Source organism: Orycteropus afer, unplaced genomic scaffold (genome assembly GCF_000298275.1).
Source record: "Orycteropus afer afer isolate SDZICR_OR568_19922 unplaced genomic scaffold, OryAfe1.0 scaffold00070, whole genome shotgun sequence".
NCBI lineage: Eukaryota > Metazoa > Chordata > Mammalia > Tubulidentata > Orycteropodidae > Orycteropus > Orycteropus afer.
Window position 1 is genome coordinate 9,659,527 of NW_006921657.1, and position 22,931 is coordinate 9,682,457.

General features: G+C 39.8%; 1 protein-coding gene across 1 annotated transcript in view; it reads right to left on the reverse strand.

The window, feature by feature from the left end:
• The window catches only part of MYPN (myopalladin), a 118,365-nt gene that overhangs the window by 12,429 nt on the left and 83,005 nt on the right, over positions 1-22,931 (reverse strand). The window contains exons 12-15 of the mRNA XM_007940692.2: positions 7,127-7,348; positions 5,636-5,785; positions 4,641-4,723; positions 2,558-2,684 (exon numbers count right to left, since the gene is read on the reverse strand). Of these exons, the coding sequence (XP_007938883.1) occupies positions 2,558-2,684; positions 4,641-4,723; positions 5,636-5,785; positions 7,127-7,348 (582 nt within the window). The remainder of the gene's footprint in view (positions 1-2,557; positions 2,685-4,640; positions 4,724-5,635; positions 5,786-7,126; positions 7,349-22,931) is intronic.

Sequence of the window (22,931 nt, forward strand, 5' to 3'; positions counted from 1 at the left end):
GCCCTTTGTCAAAGATCATAGGTGTTCATAGGTGGATGGATTTACTTCTGGGTTCTCAATTCTGTTCCATTGATCTATGTGTCTGTCATTGTACCAGTACCAGGCTATTTTGACTGTCGTGGCTATATAGTAGGTTTTGAGATTAGGGCATATGAGTCCTTCTACTTTGTTCTTCAGTAGTATTTTGCTTATCTGGTGTCTCTTTTATTTCATAAAGTTTGTGATTAGTTTTTCCATATGTGTCTGACTTATTCACTCAGCATAATGTTCACAGGGTTCATCCATGTTGTTGTATGCATCAGGATTTCATTCCTCTTCATGGTTTAGTAATATTCCATTAGATGTATATAACACATTTTGCTTATCCATTCATACTGCATGAATTTAAATTGTGTGGTATTTTGATCCTAATTAAGTGAATGATTAATCTAATTTTATACTATTTTTGTTGTTGTAATGTGCCTTGAGTCACTTTTGGCTCAAAGCAACCCTGTATACAACAGAACAAAACACTGTCTGATCCTGTGCCATTCTCAACTGTTATGTTTGAGCCCATTATTGAAGCCACTGAGCCAATCCCTCTCATTGAGGGTCTTCCTCCTTTTTGCTGAACCTCTACTTTACCAAGCATGACATCCTTCTCCAGGGACTGGTCCCTCCTGATAACACGTCCAAAGTATGTGGATGAACTCTAGTCATCCTCGCTTCTAAAGAGCATTCTGGTTGTACTTCTTCCATAACAGATTGGTTTATTCTTATGGCAGTCACGTTATTTTCAACATTCTTTGCCAACAACATAATTCAAAAGCATCAATTCTTCTTTGGTCTTCCTTATTTGTTACCCAGCTTTCACATGGATATGAGGCAACTGAAAATATTACGCCTTGGGTCAGGTGCACCTTAGTCCTCAAGGTGACATCTTTGCTTTCTAACACTTTAAAGAGGTCTTTTGCAGGAGATTTTCCCAGTGTAATATGTTTCTTGATTTCTTGACTGCTGCTTCCATGGGCATTGATTATGGATCCAAGTAAAATGAAATCCTTGACAACTTTGATCTTTTCTCTGTTTAATCATGGTGTCACTTATTGGTCCAGTTGTGAGAATTTTTGTTTTCTGTATATTGAGGTGTAATCTGTAATCTTTAATCTTCATCAGTAAGTGCTTCAAGTCCCCTTCACTCTCAGCAAGCAAAGTTGTGTCATCTGCATATGGCAGGTTGTTAATAAGTCTTCCTCCAATCCTGATGCTGCATTCTTCTTCATATAGTGAGCTTCTTGGATTATTTGCTCAGCATACAGATTGACTAAGTAAGGTGAAAGGATACAATGCTAATGCACTCCTTCCCTGATTCCAAACCACACTATATCTCCTTGTTCTGTTCAAATGACTGCTTCTTGGTCTAGGTACCAGTAGAAGCACAATTAAGTGTTTTGAAATTCTCTTTCTTCACAAAAACTGACAGATGAGTGGTCTTTTAAAAACACAGAGTTACAAAATCATAAAAATGACAAGGCTTACTGGTTTGATAGAGACTGGTGAAACCCCTGAGACCATGGCCGCTAGTCACCCTTCAAGCTTGGAATTGAATTCACTCCCATGGCTTCAAGCCAGACAATGGACAGGCCTATAAGGTGAACATTTACACCAGGTTGGTGCACTCCTTAGAACAATCAACCAAGGGAGGTTGGAAGGGCAGTATATGCACAGGGACATAGCTCAGAGGGCAGGAATGCATAGGAAAGAAGGACACAGGGAAAAAGGAACTACAGGGAGGAAGTGGGAAGAGAGCTGTTACATTATGGGGATTGCAATCAATGTCACGAAACAAGATGTGTATGAGCTGTAGTATGGAAAATGTAATAGCTCTGTAAATTTTTATCCAAATCACAATAAAAATAAAATAAAAACAAACAAACAAAAAAGAAAACAAAAATCCTTGCCAAAAAAACAAAGTTATGTTGATACAGCACTGATGAAATTTTTATTAAGATTTTGTTGTTGTTAGTTGCCATTGAGTCAGTCTTGACTCATGGAAACCTCATGTGTGTGTCAGAGTAGAACTGTTCCATAGGGATTTCAAAGTCTATACCTTTCAGAAGGAGATTTCCAGGCCTGTCTTGTGAGTTGAACTGCTAAACTTTTGGCTGGTAGTCAAGCACTTAACCATTTGTGCCATACAGAGATAGATAAAAAAGACTTAAAAATCATAAAATACCATCGTTTAGTATTGCCTAAGTTTAGCATAGTGGCTAAGACACTTGCCTGCTAACCAGACGGCTGGCGGTTCAAACCCACCAGCCACTCCTCGGAAGGAAGGTTGGGCAATCCTACTTCCGTAGTGATACTGCCTCGGAAACCCAAGGAGGGGTCGCTATGAGTCAGGTTTGACTCGACGGCACATAACAACAACAACAACAAGTTTAAAAAAGTTAAATATTCCAAACTGCTTTATGAAGAAAAAATCTCTTCCTTCCCCATTCCCCTATTCCTTGAAAAAACATCACAAAACAAATAGAAACAAAACCAAATGCAACCACAGATGGGTACCAGACTCTACCTTACAGTCTAGCCGACAGAGGCGTCCCTCGTGAGCCACCATATCACCGGGAGCCTGCAGGAAATGTGGTCGGAAAAAGCGCTCCTGTAGGGGCTCTTTGTCTCTTTCTTGAACTCGGGACCTTCCCCTGTAACAACAGGCATGGTCAGTAATTAAACATAGAAACTAATTTACAAACTTACCACAATTGTCATTTAGGCACAGCTATGGGACCTGGAAAGGAGCTTTGATGGTGTAGTGGTTAAATCATTCAATTGCTAAATCGTTAAGTTCAACAGTTTGAACCCACCAGTTGCTCCTTGGGAGAAATATGGAGGCAGTCTGCTTCTATAAACATTTACAGCCTTGGAAACCCTATGGGGGCAGTTCTACTCTGTCCTATAAGGTCACTATGAGTCAGAATCAATTTGATGGCAGTGGGTTTGGTTTTTGGTGTTTATGGGGCCTGGGGAGTACCATGGTGGTGCAAACCATTAATGCTTTGGGCTACTGACAGAAAGGTTGGTGGTTCAAGCCCACTCAGAGGTACCTCGGAAGAAAGAGCTGGCAATATACTTCCCCAAAACCAGCTTTTGAATACCCTATAGAGCACAGTTCTGCTTTGACACACATGGAGTTGCCATGAATCAGAATCTACTTGATGGCAACTGATTAGGAGTTGGGACAGGGAGTGGAGAACAGAGTTTGTTTTTTAGGAGTGAGGTTGTTGCTGGACCATAAACAAATAATAAAGATAATGATGTGAAGGTGATATAAAAAAACAAAGTAGTAAGTATCTCATATACTGTAGGATTATCTTGTGAGATCTGTAATCAAATAAGGCTTTAGCTTCTTTCTCATTAAAGTCACTCTAGGTTAAATGGCTCAGTTTCCCTCACCCTGGGTTTGACCAGTTGTTTAAGAGTCTTCAAAATAAACAAATTAATTAATATTAAATCAGAACTCCAAATGGGAGCCAAAAGAATAGTCCTGTCTATTACCCAGAACAAGGCAGCTGCAATCCCTGTGTCTCTGAATAATAAAATTTAACCTGACTATAAATTATGGCAGACCATTAAAGATGACCATGAACTTAAAACTGGATTAAGACTGAGCAACAGTAACAGCTGTTCTTAAAAAAAAAGAAGGTATAGTTGCAACGGTGGTGAAATACTGTATCTGAAACATGGGTCACTATTTTTGTTCCTTTGGTAAGTCACATTTAATTCATCCATGTCAGCAACTATGGAATGCTTTGCTAAGACCTTGTGGCACCAGAAGACTCAAGGGAAAGCCAGGCTCTTTCTTTGATCTATATACTTATAATCATTAATATAAATCATTTGTGTTTTATTAAAGATGATGGTAATTTAATTCAGTATAAATTAAAAGATATTTATATATTGTATGCAAGATGCTGCCAATGCTTACAAATATTTGGAAACATTAAAAGTATACTGTAGACCAATGAAGGTGCTCTGGTGGTATAGTGGATAAGGCATTTGGCTGCTAACCAAAAGGTCAGTAGTTCAAACCGATCAGCCACTCTGTGGAAGGAAGATAGGACAGTCTGCTTCCGTAAAGATTTACAGCCTAGGAAACCCAGTGGGGGGCACTGGAGTTGGAATTGACTAGATGGCAGTGAGTTTGGTTTTGGTTTTGAGTAGCTCAATGATTCTCAAACTTTAATGTGCTTAAGAATCACCTGAGGAAGTTGTTAAAACGAAAAATCTGATTCAGTAGGTCTAGGGTGGGGTCTGTTGCTGTTACTATGTGCTGTTGAGTTGGACCCGACTCATAGTGACCCCTCCTTGGGTTTCCGAGGCAGTATCACTACGGAAGTAGATTGCCCCATTTTCCTTCCGAGGAGTGGCTGGTGGGTTTGAACCGCCAGCCTTCTGGTTAGAGGTCAAGTGCCTTAGGCACTATGCTACCAGAGCTCCTGTCTGGGACTCTGCATTTCCAACAAGCTCCCAGATTATGCTGCAGGTAGAGGATACTGCAGGTGGAGGACCAGATCTTGAGTTAACAATTTGCAGGCGCATCACTCCAGTGCTTATTGTGGTGGAGGATGCCAGAGAAAGGGGATTCTGATTGTCTTTACCTGTGAGACTGACTGGCAGAGGTTAGTCGACTACGAAGGGGCAAACTCTGTACCATCAAGTGACCTGAACAGCTGATTCTCCCCTGAGAAAGAGAAAATGGACAATAAGATTAAAATGAGAATTCTATATATTATTTTCAGTTTATATAAATTTTCTCTGAATCCAAACATTATGAGCCTTTTGATTAACCAGTATGAGTTTTGTTTTGTGGGTTTTTTTAAAAAAATGAAAATAATAAAATGTGATTCCTGAAGTCACTATTAAAGAGTATTGTGATGACTTTCATTTTTAAGCTGAGGAAAGAACAGAGGACAAATGTTAGAAAAAAAAAAAAAGATTTGATTTATTGTACAGTTAATATTATTTGCAGTCATATGCAGAGAGAATGGCCAAATATTTTTATACTTTCCTCAACAGAAACTATCTTCAAAACTAACTCTGCAATATGAGTGGATGAGAACAGGAACTATAGTTCTGCTCTTGTTGAAGACAGTTACTCTGCCATATTTTTTAGGAAAATATAAGTCTGCCCTCATTCAGAAAAGGAAAGTGAAAGATTATGGCTGTCCAACCTTGACTTAAAAAAAAAAAAGAAAAGACATGAGTTTGAGGGACATTCACAAGCCTTTGTGAAATGATTTGCCTAGTCTCTAAAGAACAAAAACAGTAAATTATTCTTTGATAGAAAATAACTTCTTCAAGAGGGTCATAGAGCTGATAAATTCAGGATTTAACCTAATAAGTTTGTGAAGTGGACACAGTGAATGGGGATTATTAATGCCCTTTGACAAAGACTGAAGGGTTGAATGACTCATCAGTGGATAACTGGTCTCTTAAACTGGGATACTGTGCTCTAGTTACACACAATCACAATGCTTCTCATTCATTTTCCTCAGCAATCCTTAGTAACTTGCACTTCTCAGGGTTTCATTCACAAGGACATCAACCGCTCTTTCCTCAGAATGTGGCACATCGCAGAACCCTGCCTCTCCACCTGGGGGTTGGCGGCCATGATGGTGTAGTTGCCATCATCATCACTGGTGGTGGACTCAATATGCAGAGAACACGTCCCATCTCCTTCTCTCCTCATTTTGCAGTGCTCATTTCTCTTAGAAATCTGCTTTCCATCTTTGAACCAGTAAACCTGAAATGAAAGACAATCAAGGAGAATATACCCTGTTTTGTACATCTTTAGAGAACAAGGAAGTAGGGAGTAGAGTAAGGCAAGGGCAAACTGCCATGTCTACAATAAAACCCTTATGAAGCATTTGAAAAATTAAAAACCTTACTTAAAATGATATCATAATATCTTTCCATGTGTACATAAACAATATTTAAGCTCAAAGTCAAATATAATTTGGATGAAAGCTTTTGATTTTTTTTTTTTTTTTGTACTTAATGATTAATTAAAAAGCCGCACTGTAGACTTGATGTTTCTTCAGAGGCAAAATAATGAAAACCAGGAGCCTGGATCTTTTCCCACTATCCTATTTACAAGCTCAAGTCTCCTGCAGTTGCCACACAGGGTCTAGAAGAGCTCAAGGAGTTCTGGTGGTGTAGTGCCTAAGGCATTTGACTACTAACCAGAAGGCCAGTGGTTCAGATCCACCAGCCACTCCTCGGAAGGAAGGTTGGGCAATCTACTTCTGTAGAGATACCACCTCAGAAACCCAAAGAGGGGTTGCTGTCAGTCGAATGGACTTGATGGCAGTGAGTTTTGTTTTGTTTTTCCAAGAAGAGCTCACGTTGCTTGAAAGGATAGTAAGCTTTATTATACCAAGCAGAATTAACTAAAGTTCTCATCAAACTAAAATTTTAATATGTTATTTTTTTCATGTTGAGCTATTTTTTCCATGTTAAGGAGATCTCTCAAAGACGGGGGCATAAAGTACTGGTTGCAGCTGCCCTCCTCCATGTCTCCTTGTTACCCAATCATACATGATAATGCCATGCTAATGTTTGTGAAAGTAGAGCGGAGAGATGCCCCACCACAGCCCACACCGGGTGTAAATCCTTTTCTTAGTGGCTGCCAAAAATCTAGTGACTCAGAAGATTTTTCAGCCACCTGTGATAATAACATGACATTTTTGGAATTCGCTGATGTAACAGTAATGATACAAATATAGCTCACTTAGTATAACAAGAGGCACCCTGTGGATGTTCAATAAATAGTATATGGAAGAATATCAATTTGGAGAATTTGTCAATTGAGAGAATCAATAGCCCAAAATAAGGAATGATGACTAAGAAATTTATCTTAAATTTTAATTAAAATTCTCACTTGTGCATAGTCAGATTTCTTTTTGGCCTATATTACAATTCTATTCCTGATGGTCTCCTTTTAGTCAATTTGTCAGGTTTTGCTAATTCCTGGTATTGTTTTTTTACTCTCTCTGAAGATACTTAACTAGAGTCTGGTAAGACTTTCTTGAAGTCTATAGTTCTGGGTTGTTGGTTGGCCAAATGGCTAGTCATCTTCCCCTACCTTTGGAACAGGTATCCCAACAATTTTGCAGGTGAATGTGACTGGAGAGCCTTCTGTGACCCGGAAGTGCTTGAGTCTTTTGTCGAGGATGGGAGCAATACACTTGCCCGTGGGGATCTCGTCATGTTGGATTTCATCATCTGATTCATCAACTGGGGTACGTTCCAAGCGAAACTCTATTTCATTCATCAGCCTCTGTTCAAAGCTTGAAATTTTGTATTCCTGTCAAAATGAAAAACGTGTTTCAATTTCAGTTTCTATGGATGAGGAGGAATTTGTCCATGAGTATACTCTGGAGATGTATTTTTTTTTTTCAAAGATTCAGATGTTAGATTTAAACAATGGAACCCCACTAAGTCAGGTATGTTCCATTTCCAGTTCCTCACCATGGAGCACTAAAGGAGATTTCAGTGTCTCTAGTATAATCTCAAACTGCCTTAATGAATCCTGATTCCTCACCTTGACATTGGAGACCCAGTGGAATCCTGTAGGAAATGGATTGAAGATGGAATATAATTTCTGTAACTACTGTTAATGTGCACTTCAATATGTAGAACTTCCTATATTTTGAAAACTTATTCTCAACCGCACTCTGATGCATACCTGCATCATCAACTTCCTGTCTCTACTGGACATTTCCATCTGCATATTTGAATAAATTGCTCTTGATCCACATCAACCTGCACTGCATCCTTCTGCTCCTCGTACAACAGAACTATTTGAAATAATTTTCTATTGTTATGGGTTCATTTTCTCATTTCCTGTTCTCTCACTAAGGTATTCCAATTAGGCTTTTGTTCTCACTGTTCTACTATAAGGAGCTCTGGTGGTGCAGTGGTTAGGGCACTCAGCTGCTAACTAAAATAGTGCCGGTTGAAACCCACCAGCTGCTCAGAGGAAGTAAGATAAGGCAGTCTGCTTCCATAAAGATTTACAGACTTAGAAACCATATGGGGCAATTCTACTCTGTCCTATAGGATTGCTACAAGTTGAAATCCACTTGAAGGCAGTAGATGAAGGTGGCTTCTACCATAATGTCAGGGTCTCCAAAATCAGGGCTTTGAATTGTTCAAAGTGGATCAGTCATGGCAGGGGGAAACAAGGACAGAAAACAAGAGCCTAGAGGGAAACAAAGACAGTGTACCCGTTGCCCATTGGTTTTGACCCGTAGAAAACAGGCAGTTGTGCCCTGCTCAAAGATGGCTGTTGACACACATTCAAAACGGCACAGCCATGCTGTTATGAACCAGCTGGAAACCCTGCTACAAATTCACTAAATCCAGTATCTGTACTTACCTCTCAGCAGCATTAGACACAGATGAGTACTTTTTTTCTTTTTAAACATTTTCTTCTATTGGTTTTCAAGACATCACACTGGTTTTCCTTGACTTGACTAGCTATTCCTTATCAGTCTTTGCTGGCTCCTACTCTTCAGCTTTAGGCAATCTCAGCCAGTCTAACAGCACCAAATATCTTCTGTATGCTAATGACCTCAAACCCCTATCTCCAAGCCTAATCTCTCCTCAAACTCCAGTCATATATATCCACTTATCTACTCCACATCAAACAGTACCTGGGTGTTGCAAATGGTTAGACACTTGACTGCTAGCCCAAAGGTTGGTGGTTTGAATATACCTAGAGGTGGAGCTCTGGTAGCATAGTGCCTAAGGCACTTGACTGCTAACCAGAAGGCTGGCGGTTCAAACCCCCCAGCCACTCCTTGGAAGGAAGGTTGGGCAATCTACTTCCATAGTGATACTGCCTCAGAAACCCACGGAGGGGTCGCTATGAGTCGGGTCCAACTTGACGGCACCTAACAACAGCAACAGAGGCACCTTGCAAGAAAAGCCTGCTTCTGAAAGATCACAACCCTGAAAACTCTATGGAGCAGTTCTTACATGGGGTTGCCTATATGGCAACTAACAACAACTCCACATCATGGCTTAGGTGTCAAATGGGCACCTCAAACGTAGCATGCCCAAAATAGTGCATTTAATTAATCTCCCCAAAGCTGCTCCTGTGCTGTTCTCTCTCATATCAGGAATGGCACTGCTATTCATCCACTTGGTTAAGTTAATGTGTCTCATACTATCAATGCTAAAAAAGAGTCAGGTTTTAAAAAATGTCTGATACTTTTGTAAAATAAAATTAAAACAAATTACTATAAAAATGAAATAAAAATGGCATACAAAAATACAAGTCCCTGTTAATAGACATAGAATCTCTGTCAAATTGCTATAAATATTTCTTGATGGTTACTTTCACTTTCCATACTTATCTCAAGGCAAAGTGACAAGAGTTTGTGGACTGGCACAGGTCTCTGGACCATACTTTGAGTGCATTAAGTTAAGCCCTAAATCTGGGAATTACCCTGGATCCCTCTCACTCTCTCTTCCTGCTGTATTTTATCTATCAGCAAATACTGTCAACTCTACCCTCAAAATATATTCCAAACCCATCAAATTCATCTCTGCCACCATCATGTTAGGAGCTCTGGTAGCATAGTGCCTAAGGCACTTGACTGCTAACCAGAAGGCTGGCGGTTCAAACCCACCAGCCACTCCTCGGAAGGAAGGTTGGGCAATCTACTTCCATAGTGATACTGCCTCGAAAACCCAAGGAGGGGTCGCTATGAGTCGAGTCCGACTCGATGGCACATAACAACAACAACAACAACCATCATGTTAGTTCAGTATAATTTTCACCTGAAGTACTGCTGTTGCCTCTTAGAATATCTCCCTGTTTCCATTCTACCTCCCTTGAAATCAATGTTCTACTCTGTAACCAGACCCATCTTTTAAGAATTATTCTGCTTTGAAATTAAGGGAATTTGTTAAAACCAGACTAACCTTACAAGAGTTGTTAAAGGGAGTCCTTTGAACAGAGAACCAACAACAACTGACCATTAACACACATGGTGAGATAACCCAGAAACCAACCCAGCTATGGAAGTATCCAAAGTAAATAAGCCTACAAGATTGTAAACAGGGAACCAGAGACATCAATTGACAAATGAGGATAACTACAAACCAAAAAGAGGGAAACAATTGTGTCATTACAGAACTTCTAAAAGGTAGGGAAGTCAAGACAACTACAAGATAGAACAGACTGTTCTAAACTTGAGAAGAAAACTATAAATCACAGGGTAACCTCAAAGAAAAATGATAAACCTTCACATGAAAGTTATAAAGAGGATCAGCACAAATATTTAGCAAATTTTATAACAATAGCAAGGAAAGAGGTGATAACACAACTCATAAACAAAACGAGCTCAGCACAGAAAATTACATGGAACAAAGAAATCAATACCACGAAAAAGCCCATAACAGAAATTATAGCAACAAATTCATGCTTGTTGATAATCACCTATCTGGCAAGGGACTTATCTCTAAGATTTATGGAAAACTCCAACAGCAAAGGAATTAGCAATCCAATTGAAAAATGGGCAGAAGACATGAATAGATACTTCACCAAGGAGGATATTCAGGTGGCCAGCTAATACATGAAGAGATGCTCACGATCATTGGCCATCAGAGAGATGGAAATCAAAACAACAATGAGATACCATTTCACCCCAGCACTGATGGCATGGTTCAAAGAGACAGAAAATAAGTGCTGGCTGGGATGTGGAGAGATTGGGACTCTCATACACTGCTGGTGAGACTGTGAAGTGATAAACCACTGTGGAAAGCAGTATGGCAATTCCTTAGAAAGTTGGAATTGGAGATACCATTTGACCCAGCAATCCCATTACTAAGTGTATATCCTAGAGAGGTGAAAGCCAGGATAGGAATAGATATATGCACACCCACCCATGTTCATCACAGCACTATTTACAATAGCAAAAAGATGGAAACAACCTTTGTGCCCATCAATGGAAGAATCGATGACTAACCTATGGTACATACACACAATGCAATGCTATGCAGCACTAAAGAATAAAGTAGTCTGCAAAACACTGCATGACATGGATGAACTTGGAGGACATTGTGCTGAGTGAAATAAGTCAATCACAGAAGGACAAATATTGTATTAGTTCATTGTTGTGGAGGGTCAAGGAAAGCATGGAGGGAAACTTTCTTTGTTGGTTGCTAGGGTTGGGAGGGGAGGGAAGGGAACACGGCAAAAAAAAAAAAAAAAATGCATTGTGACCCATTTCACTTTGTTGTTGTTGTTATGTGCTGTCGAGTCAGACCCAACTCATAGCGACCCCTCCTTGGGTTTCTGAGGCAGTATCATACGGAAGTAGATTGCCTCATCTTCACTTATTTTTGTGTATTTCACTGTACATAAATTATTATTTCAATAAAATGCATTTGAAAAGAAAAAAAAAAAGAATTATTCTGCTTTAACTCTAATGGCTTCCCAATGTACATAGAAGAAAATATAACTCTTTACTCTGACTAACAAAGTCTTGCATGATTGGGCTCTGGCCAAATTCTTGGAATTCATCTTGTGTCTAATACTCCAGCTATCATGTCCTTTGTTTCTTGAGCACACTGAGCTAATTTTAGCCTTAAGACCTTCATGCCAGCCTTCATCGCATAGCTGGCTCTTTCTTCTTATTTACACCTCAGCTTAAGAGTCACCTCCCAAGAGAGGCTTTCTCAGACCACTTTGTCTAAAGTAACTAACCATTCTAATCCTCTACGTAGCACTAGCTGCTATCTCGTATTTTTCTTGTTTGCTTATTGACTGAATGATTATCTCTAATAATTATGTCAGCTCCACAAATGCAGGCATCTTGTTTGTGTTGCTTTCCACTATATCAAAAACACCTGTAATAGTGCCTGCCCCATGGCAGGGGTACTCAGTAGGCATCTGAAGGATGAGCGAACACATGAATGACATGGGGACAATCACTTGTTCCAGCACTACTGCATCACTGAGGAATCTGGAGCCATGTGCTTGGGGTGAGGGTGAGACCTTTAGTTAAACTTGTGGCTCTACTTAACCATAATTTTCCAGTTGAGGTGGATACTGGGATGCTCCTGAAGTGGAATTTAGAAGCACATGGATGATATGTACCTGCCCTGGTCACAGGCGGAGTAGTTCGGTTTAGGACCCATAGTTGTGTTCTTAAGCTATTAAATCCCATTGCTCACACCCTCCAGTTATTGTCTTAAACAAATTCTCATCTGAATAAGAGTAGAATGAACATTTAGGAAACACAAAAACCAAGTGTTTCTGGGCTTCAATTTCTTGGAACCAATTTTAAATCCACCTCTAGGGCCACATATGATGTGTGGTAAGCAAATGAAGTCTTCAGCTCTTTCAGGGTAGAAAAAAATGGTTAATCACCAGTAGAGCTTATTAATTTTTAACCAGATAATTCAAACCATTTAAAGCAGAGGAATGATGACCTCTAATGATGTCACTGTATCTTTGTATATAATTTAATTTAAAAGTATTAAGAACAACTTCCACACTGTGGAAGTTAAAAAGAATTATTAACTAGAGCTTTCCCCTATCCAACTATTAGGTTGAACTACAAGAAATTGCCATTTTTGTGGAATATCAGAAATTTCATAGGATTCCACCTAATACTTCAAAATGACTATATTTCCCACAAATGTATTACATAATTGCCCAAATTTGGAATATTTTCTAGTCTTGACAGTTTAAAACCATCTCAGAAATATATGTTTTTTCTTTACTGAATTGTACTCATACTTCAGAGAAGCCCTGGTGGCACAGTGTTTAAGCACTGAGCTGCTAACTAAAAGGCCAGTGGTTCAAACCCATCAGCCACTCTGTGGGAGAAGATGTGGCAGTCTGCTCTCATAAAGATTTACAGCCTTGGAAACCCTATAGGGCAGTTCTACTCTGTCCTAAAGGGTCACTATGAGTCAGACTTGACTTGACAGCAATGGATTTGGTTTTTGGACACATACTTCTAAATTGGTATTATTTTAAGTTTTGTTTATTTTTTGGGATGCTTAGAAGTAATGCTGACATTTCATCTTATTCTCTTAACATGTGAGGTAGGTGATAAAGAGTTCCTTTATTATTTCAAAAATTATATCCAAAAGAATAATTGAGATCCAAGTGTTCAGGAAACCCCAGAGTTATTGTGAGGGTGGCTGTTCTCCATTTCTTTATGATTGAACTTTATGATTGTTGGTGAAGAAAGGTATGTGAAGCTGGGTGCCTGTGCTTTTGGGAAAAAGAATACCTACGGGTGCTGACTTAACTTGTATTTGGGAGGTGGTGGTGGTGGCAGTGGTGTAGACAGCACCCATCTTGGAGGCTCACCAGGCAACAAACTGAGACTCCTGCTGTGGTTGAATCAGATAGAAAAGTCTCGAACCCACCAGCCACTCCTTGGAAGGAAGATGAGGCAATCTACTTCCATAGTGATACTGCCTCGGAAACTCAAGAAGGGGTCGCTATGAGTCGGGTCCAACTCGACGGCACATAACCACAACAACAACAGTTCAGTGTTTAACTACAGTCTTTAGTTTTTAGCATGCTTTTCAGTTTTCTGGTAATATTTCCAAAACAAGAAGTAGAGCAAACACAAGTCCCAGTTTTGATCCTATCAGCTTACATCTGTCCATCACTCATGAATGGTGAACAGGAATAGGGAGACCCGATGCTTCAGTAGTTTCCTTTGCACCCACCGGGGACTGCTTTCTTTCCTCCCAAGACTTGTGTGGGGCTAGCCTGGCAAGGACAAGGGCACAGGGACTGAGGGCAAGAAGGGAAACCTCCGCAGTTTTGTCTTCCGAGCCATCCCCTCCCTGACAGTGGGCTGCAGTTATTTTCCCAGACGCAGCCCTCATCTTCTCTGCAGCTCACCTTCATCCCCTTACCATTTTTGCTTCTCCCTCATCTCAAGGCCCCTGCTCTATGTACTTCCTTAAAGAAATGCCCCAAACAGCCAACACTGAGTCTGAATTGACTCTGGACTAAAGATAAATCTTATGTGGGTCCTGCCTAGAGCCAGCCTTTTACCATCCCTTCCTGAATGGCCCTTGTTCCTTATGGGACAGTATAAAGATACAGGAACATGGGAGTGGGACAGAAGATTCCAGTCAAAGTTGTTTCCATTTATTCCTGAAAAAAGATTACAAAGGCTTTGCTTGCTCCCCATTAGAATATTACATATCTGAATTGAAATCACTAGGGAAAAGGAGAAACTTGAAGGTTAAAAAAAAGCAGGAAGAACAGTCTCTGAGGCCTATAGAATAAAATGAAAAGAGTAACCAAGGAGAAATATTTCTGGGGGTTTTCAGTAGGCAAGAAGTCTCAGACTTCTCAGAGCTTCTCACCTTGTTGCATTGAAGTCCCCAAATTCTGAATCCATTCCATACCACCTTTAGCCCCTATTTTAATAGAGTCCTTATTCTGAGCTAAAGAATATTCTCTGCAGCTTAAGTCACACCCTACTGCCTGACCAGTGAGGGCTGGTTTAAGTTCCTGGACAGCTATGTTGTCAGAGTTATTATAGGGGGAAATGTACTCCTGAAATTCCATACTGAAATTGTGAACTGATTTTTCCAAAGAAATGTTATTGTACATGATGGTAAGTTATGTTTATACCTATACCTCAAGAACACAATGGGTAGTATATGTAGCTTTAAGTGCCTGTTGACACTATAAATACTACATTGTCTCTGTGGGTTTCAAACAACTAATTTTAGGACTTGATTTTAAGTTGTGGCTTGATTTTACAGAATTTATAAATGTTTGAACTGATTTAATCAAAGAAACTACAGAAGAATATGATGAAAATGTGCACATTTTAAAGGAGCCCTGTTTTTCGATAAATATATGTATATCTTGGTTGCATGTTTACTATCTTACCAATTCTACAAATATGGAAGTGATAGAAATAGAATATTCAAACCCTATAGGGCTTCTGCTCAGTTGTATAGGGTTGTTATGAGTCGTCGATTAGATGGCAATAAGTTTAGATTTGTAATTAAGTAGTGAGGATACCCAGCGCCCATCTGCTAGTTTGTTGTACTGCATGTTGCTGTGATCCTGGAAGCTATGCCACTGATACTTCAAATACCAGCAGGGTCATCCATAGTGGATAGGTTTCAGCGGTGCAAAGACAGACAGACTAAGACAGGCAGCAAGGCCTGGTAATCTACTTTTGAAAATTAGCTGATGAAAACCTTATGGATCACAAAAGAACATTATTCAACTTGCTTGCTTTGAACATGTCATCAGGAGGGATCAGTTGTGAGAGGAAGACATCCTATTTGGTGAAGGACAGGATGAGGGAGACATCATGTCTGGTGAAAGCCAGGACCAACAAGAGCAAGGGCGACCTCTTAGTACAATGGATTGGCACAATAGCCACAATGATGGACTTGAACATGATTGAGAAGGTGATACAGGACTGACTGAGCAGTGTTTCATTCTGTTGTACCTAGGGTCACTGTGAGTCAGCGTCCACGGGAGGGCAGCTATCTATCTATCTAGTGAGGATACAACTGTAATCAGATCTTAATAAGAAGTTTCTACTGAGGCACTAAGATGGGCTAGATCTCAGAAAACAAATGAGTTACAAGACAGACCATCCTCCAGAGATTGCAAAGCAGTGCTTAAGTTAGGTAATTTAGACTTTACCCCTCTGTCAGGGATACAAAAGAGTCAGAAGGAAGAAGATCCAACAAGAGGACTTGCAGAGAAAGCTATTAGAGTTTGTGCATCTCCTACTGCCACATGCAGCCCCTGGGGGTGGAGAACAGAGATAACCACCTTTCACTTCAGGTTTAGAGAGAAAGAATGAAATGAAACAATTTGGAGAGCTTGCCATGTTTCCTAAGTTAGGAGGACACAGTGTCTGACTCCTGCCTGAGGAATCTAAAGAGTGAGGAGCCGGTTGTTTTTTTTGGCTGCTGGGTAAGCTGAAGGCTGCATTGAGTGGCCTGCATGCCTAGCCAGTGTTAGGGCAAAGGATGTTCTACAGTGCCTGTTCCTCCTTTTGGAGGGCTTAGGTCCTTCTAGCATTGGGAAAGGGAAGGGTCAGGAACAGCAGTTAGTGAAGTGGAGGAGAAGGGAGCAAAAAAGAGAGAAGTTGACCACTTCCTTCCTGGTTTAAGGTTTGCCATTTGCAGCAGTCATTGGGGTATGCAGTGGATATAGGAGGGGGTAAGGGGAGGGGCAAAGGCAGTCTCACTTTTGAATGAGAATTGGAGTGTTAGGCACTACAAGAACTGATGATTTTATATTACTGAATTAAGATGGTATTTTGCAACAAACTTCATATTAACTGAAAGTGGCCAAAAATGTTTTTTGAGACTGCCTGGCATTTCATCCAGAAGCAGAAGAATTAATCCCACTGGATATATTTAAAGGGATCATGAGAGGCAAAAATAAAACCTCTTTTGAAATATGTTTGTTTAATATGCATTTATACAAATAATTTATAAATTGCAGATGAGCAACAAAATAAGAATAATGTAGGCCAAGGAATTTCCATGAGAGATTTTATAAAATATTTGGAAAGTTAAATCATAAAAAAAAAAAAAAAAAAACTCACTGCCTTCGACTCAGATCCGACTCATAGCGACCCCTCCTTGGGTTTCTGAGACAGTATCACTACTGAAGTAGATTGCCCAATCTTCCTTCTGAGGAGTGGCTGGTGGGTTTGAACTGCGAACCTTCTGGTTAGCAGTCAAATGCTTAGGCACTAAGCCACCAGAGCTCCTAGTTAAATCATAGGAATGAAGAAATGATACAACTATAAGATAAAAATGGCAGAGGTTTGTGGCCTGTTACTAAAGGACCGAATCTTTGCATCTGAGATGTTAACAAAGATGCACATCTTCCCAAAACAGGAATTGATGTGCTTTTGACTGCTAACCAGAAGGCTGGTGGTTCAAACATACCAGCCACTCTGTGGAAGGAAGATGGGGCAATCTACTTCTGTAAAGATTTACTGCCTCGGAAACCCAGTGGGGGTTGCTAGGAGTCAGAATCGACTATATGGCAGTGAGTTTGGTTTTTTTTTTGGCAACTAAGTGTTAGCTTATTCCAAATATACCCCATTACACATAAATCAAGATTGCATTCCAAGTTATGACTGATGGGACTCAGATTCCATAAGAAAATGTGCAAACACAAGCAATATGTTTAAGTTAAATTTAAATGTGCTTTCTACACTGTTTTACACAATGGTTACAGTACTGATCTACTGCCTGTGGATATACTGGATTTATGCTGCTTTCTCCATTTTCCCTGGCCTGGTGCCCTTTGTGAGTAAAAAGAAGTTCCTGTGTCAGCTACTTATAGGTGACATCTGTGCTCAAAGGAGAGAATATTTTCTGTGTAAAGTTGATCTGAATGGAAATCAAATCAATGACATATGACTTACTCTTTCCAGACTCAAGTTAAAGAACTTAAGTGAAAATGAATTGCATAAAATTCTAGTTACTCTATGAAAGAAACTGAAAAGCTAAAAAAGAGTATTTCAGAAAATATACCACTTAAAAATATAAACTCCCTTCTCTTGTAAGATAAACTTCTTAAGGTGGAACGTTTGACAGTCTGAACCATTTGATTTCTGGGACACATTTGCAGAAAGCTTCTGTAAATTGGTAGAATGGTAGAGAGTGCTTTTCTTCTGAGAACCACAGTATAATTTCAATCAGACATGACATTGCCAATGCTCTGAATTTCCAAAATGTGGGCTACCATCCTGATACTCCCTGCCCTTAACTCACGGCTGGCTTCCCTACCCTGGGTTCTGAATCTGGGCTTCAGGAACCAATAATCGAATAGGATCAAACCAGCTGGAAGAACCTGCTCAAAGTATTGCAAACTGACTCTGGGTACAAAATTCACTAAAAGGAAGTCCTATATGTTAAAGCGTTCTCCTTTTCCTTCCAGTAACAGCCAGAGTTTGGAGACAGCAGATAAAAGACTCTAGATAAACTTGATGGTTAACACACATTGAGGATGTCTTCTATATCTAATAATCACATGCTTTCTTCAATAGAAATAACCAGGCTTCATGGACTACTCACTGTTCTTGCTGCCAAATTCTTACTAAGCATCTTGTTATGGATTGAACTGTGTCCCACTAAAATAGGTGTTGGAAACCTAACCCCTATACTTGTAATGTCATGTAATATAATAGATCATCTTCCACAATGCAATCTAATATTATGTTAATGAGGCTATACCAGTGTAGGGTGTGCCCTAAACCTAATCACTTCTGAGTTATAAAAAGAGCAGATTAAACACAGAGACAAGCAAAGACAGATGCCGAGTGAGGATCATCAAGAACCAAAGAAGCCCTGGGAATACCACAAGGAAGGAATTGACAAGGTCGTGACCCTGATTTGAACTTTTAACCTTCAGAACTGTGAGAAAATAAATTTCTTCTCTTTAATCTACCTACTTGTGATATTTCTGTTACAGCAATACTAGGAAACTAAGAAGAGACCATTCCCTGGAGAAGGATATCACGCTCGGTAAAGTGGAGCGTCAGCAAAAAAGGGGAAGGCCTTTCATGAGCTGAATTGACACCGTGGCCACAATGATGGGCTCAAGCATGGCAAGGATTGTGAGGAGGGTGCAGGACAGGCCAGGGTTTTATTCCGACTCACTATGAACCAGAGCTGACTCAACAGCCCCTAACAAGACACACCTGCTATGTGCTAAATACTTTGATGGGCACTGGGGATACAACAAGGAAGCTGGTTCTGGTGGCGTAGTGGGTAGGGTGTTTGGGTGCTAACCAAAAGGTCCACAGTTCAACCCTACCAGCTGCTTCATGGAAGGAAGATGAGGCAACCTACTTCCACAAAGATTTACAGCCTTGGAAACCCAAGGGAGGTCTCTATGAGTTGGAATCAACTCAATGACAGCATTTTTTGGAGGGAGGGGAGGGGAAAACAACACTCTATAAAACATAGACTCTACTTTCAAAGAGGTTGCATAAAAACACTTTAATCCCAATTTCATTTCAGGATGGAGTTTTAAATGATTACTAAGAGATGCACAGATTTACTTTATAACTTTATACTTAAATGTCCAATTAACACCACAGCTTTGCTTAATTTCAGTATGTTTTTTAAAAGTTTTCATCTTTTTAATCAATTGATTAAATGGATTGCTGTCATAATAGGTTGTGTCCATAATTAGGTATAATCAGAACATATAGCCAAATGAGATGTATTTTCTATAGATAAGCAACAAATTCAAAATTTTCTACTTGGTTAGAAGTTCCATTATCCTACTTGGAACAAATGATAATGCCATAGTTTTTGTGTTAATTCAGCCAATATTCACTGAGCACCTTTATGCCAGGCACAACAGGGACGCAGCAGTGAACACCACAACCTTCCATCTCAGCCCCCTTGGAAGCTTGTAACTGCTGCATCCGGGATGGACCCATAGATAGAGGACAGAGGGACACTTCACTATCCCAGAAGCTGAAGTCCTGCAATATCCAAGGTAGGCAAGAGAAACCCAACAGCTGTTGGAATTCTTATTAGAAAAAGAACTGATGACAAGGCTACTTGGTCACACACACACACACACACACACACACACACACATGCAGTATTTTCATGAAGAATTCATGGTAAGAGATCAAAGAGGTAAGATTTAAATAGAGGAAATGAATGAGCAGCTTAGAAAGGAAGGAGAGTAGAGAAAAAAAAAAGATAGAGCAAGAATTAGGTACTTTTTTTCCCCTCTGCCATACAGAGTAATATCTGGGAACCACAGAAAGAGTTTAAAGATGTATTAATAAAAAATAAAAGGAGGGAGCAGAATAAAGAGATGGGAAGCTTTCCAGAGAAACAAGTTTAAGGAAGGAAGTTGTATAGACATTAGATGGATGTGAGGAGTGTTTAGAAGTTAACAGTCAATATAACGCACTGCGAAAATGCAACCATTGCCGTGAAGTCAGGTCCGACTCATAGTGACCCCTCCTTGGGTTTCTGAGGCGGTATCACTACAGAGGTAGATTGCCCAATTCCTTCCAAGGAGGGGCTGGTGGGTTTGAACCACCAGCCTTCTGGTTAGCAGTCAAATGCCTTAGGCACTATGTCACCAGAGCTCCCAACAGTCAACATAACAGTCAAAAATATTTATTGAGTGGAGAACATCATGCTAGGTCGTGTGTGAATTAGAATAATTGGTCATGAAGGCTCCATTGCATTTTGTGATCCTGGGTCCTTTTGACCTCTCAGATTCATCTTGCTAACCTAAACCATTTAGGTCCTATTGTCCAATCAAGATCTGTTGGTAGTGAATGGCATCCTTCAAAATAATAATAATAAAGAAAGATAGGGCCTAAAATGTAGAAATCAAGCCATCTCTCTTTTGGCTTGTTCCTAACCCATTGAAACTTTGTTATCAGTTTAGAAAGCTAAACATGTTAATAAATATAACATGTGAAGGAATGCTATCTTTGTATTTCTCAAAGTTCTAAGAATCAACAAGCAAATTAATTGTTAATTGGAAATGCTATATAATATCTATGCATAATATTCAGAGGATAAACACTGGAATATTACAATGGAGAAATACAAAATGGTAGATATATCAAAGAAAATTCACTTTCTAAAAGATAATTTTTAAGTTTGAGCACTGGGTAGGAAATTGTTTATACACAGTTATAGCCATCATTGAAGGACTTCTGATTTATTTTTATTCTCAGCATAATGTAGGAATGCTAGATCACATAAATTTTACAGGATGGTCACTGTTCTTTAAGGAGCTCTGGTTAAGGAATTGGGCTGCTAACCAAAAGGTCAATAGTTCAAACCTATTAGCCACTCTGTGGGAGAAAGATGCAGTCTACTTCTGTACAGATTTACAGCTTTGGAAACTCTTTGGGGGTCATTATGACTTGGAATCAACACCATGGCAGTGGGTTGGGTTTCATTTGGTACTGTTTTTATTTGCTTAAGAGTAAAATAGGCCAAGAGAGTCCAACCTAAAATTTTTCAAAGAAAAATAAAACAAAACAAATGCATAACCTTTAGAAGGAATCACTTGGTTCCTTCCACAGGTGCAGGCTAATACAGTGGGAAAACCGATGATTTGGATTCCTGTGTCCCCAGGTTTCAAGTATAGATGATTATTAATAACCATCCAGACCAATAACTCTCCTCTTCCACTTCTTCTTCTTCTTTTTTTTTTTTGCTGTGTGACTTTCATTATCCATAACATAGAATAAAGTCTAAGATCAATTCTGTAATTGACCTACTACAGCAATCCTTGGAAGACTGACACATGTCACAGAGTCAAATGCAGAGAGTTGAGAGGCTTTCCACGACTGCTCCAAGTTCCTGCAATTATCCTGTTAATTCATGATGGAGGTTTTAGAGAGTTCACCTGGGTTTATGGGACTCAGCTCATGGAAGTTCAAGTTTATATGTACTTACGTTTCAGGTAATTAAAGAAAAACCCCACTTTTCCCTGAGTTAAGCAACAAGTAAGCCTGGCTATGTCTAGAGTAACCACAAAAAGTGAAAATCAAGGAGGTTTTCTACTGATTTGCTATCATTTTTTGCAGGGTTCTAATTGCTCCCCCTCCAAGTTCTGGAAGACATACGCCAAACAGCTCTGATTTCAATGGCACGTAAAGGATTAACAACCATAAATGTGATGACAGTATTATAAGAAAACAAATCTGCATTAGACAAAGCAACATTTAAGTCTTGAAGGTTGTTGTTGTTGTTGTTAGGTGCTGTCGAGTTGTTTCCGACTCATAGTGACCCCACGCACAACAGAACGAAAACCGCCTGATCCCGTGCTAGCGCCATGATCCTTGCTATACTTGAGCCCATTGTTGCAGCCACCGTGTCAATCCATCTCATTGAAGGCCTTCCCCTCTTTCGTTGACCCTCCACCCTACCAAGCATGACATCCTTCTCCAGGGAATGGTCCCCTCTGACAACATGACCAAAGTAGGTGAGACGAAGTCTGGCCATCCTCGCTTCCAAGGAACATCTTGGCTGCACTTCTTCCAGGACAGATCTGTTAGTTCTTTTGACAGTCCATGGTACCTTCAGCATTCTTCGCCAGCACCACAATTCAAAAGCATCAACTCTTCTTCTGTCTTCCTTATTCATTCCAGCTCTCACATGTATACGAGGAGACTGGAAATATCATGGCCTGTGTCACACGCACCTTAGTCCTCAAGGAGACATCCTTGCTCCTCAGCACTTGAAAGAATTCCTTCGCAGCTGACCTACCCAGTGCTACACATCATCTAATGTCCTGACTGCTGCTTCCATTGGCCTCAATTGTAGAACCAAGCAATGTGAATTCTTTGACAACCTCAATCTTTTCTCCATTTATCATGATGCTGCTTATTAGTCCAATTGTGAGGATTTTTGTCTTCTTTATATTGAGATGTAATCCACACTGCAGACTAATGTTGTCATAAAATTGAAAAAGGTCCTAGAGTTTCAGGGAAAATGTGGACGTGTCCTGGAGACCAGGACTCTAGTTTTTAGTTCCACCATAGACCATTTGATAACTGTGCCTCAGTTTCACAATTTGAGGATGGAAAAGAAAAATAACTGCCTTGATATTTTATAGATATGTATATCCATATGTAAATAAGTACACCTATATTTACATGTAGGTGTATAGATATTGATATATAAAACCCCAAAACCAAGATCTTAAAAGCTTGCAAGCAGCCATCTAGATGCAACGATGGGTCTCTCCTCATCCAGAGCAAAGAATGAAGAAAACCAAAGATGCATGGAAACAATTAGTCCAAGGGACTGGTACACCATGTGATCCTCAGCCTATATGACTATGAGACCAGAAGAACTAGATGGTGCTCAGCTACCATTGTCAACCACTTGGAGGG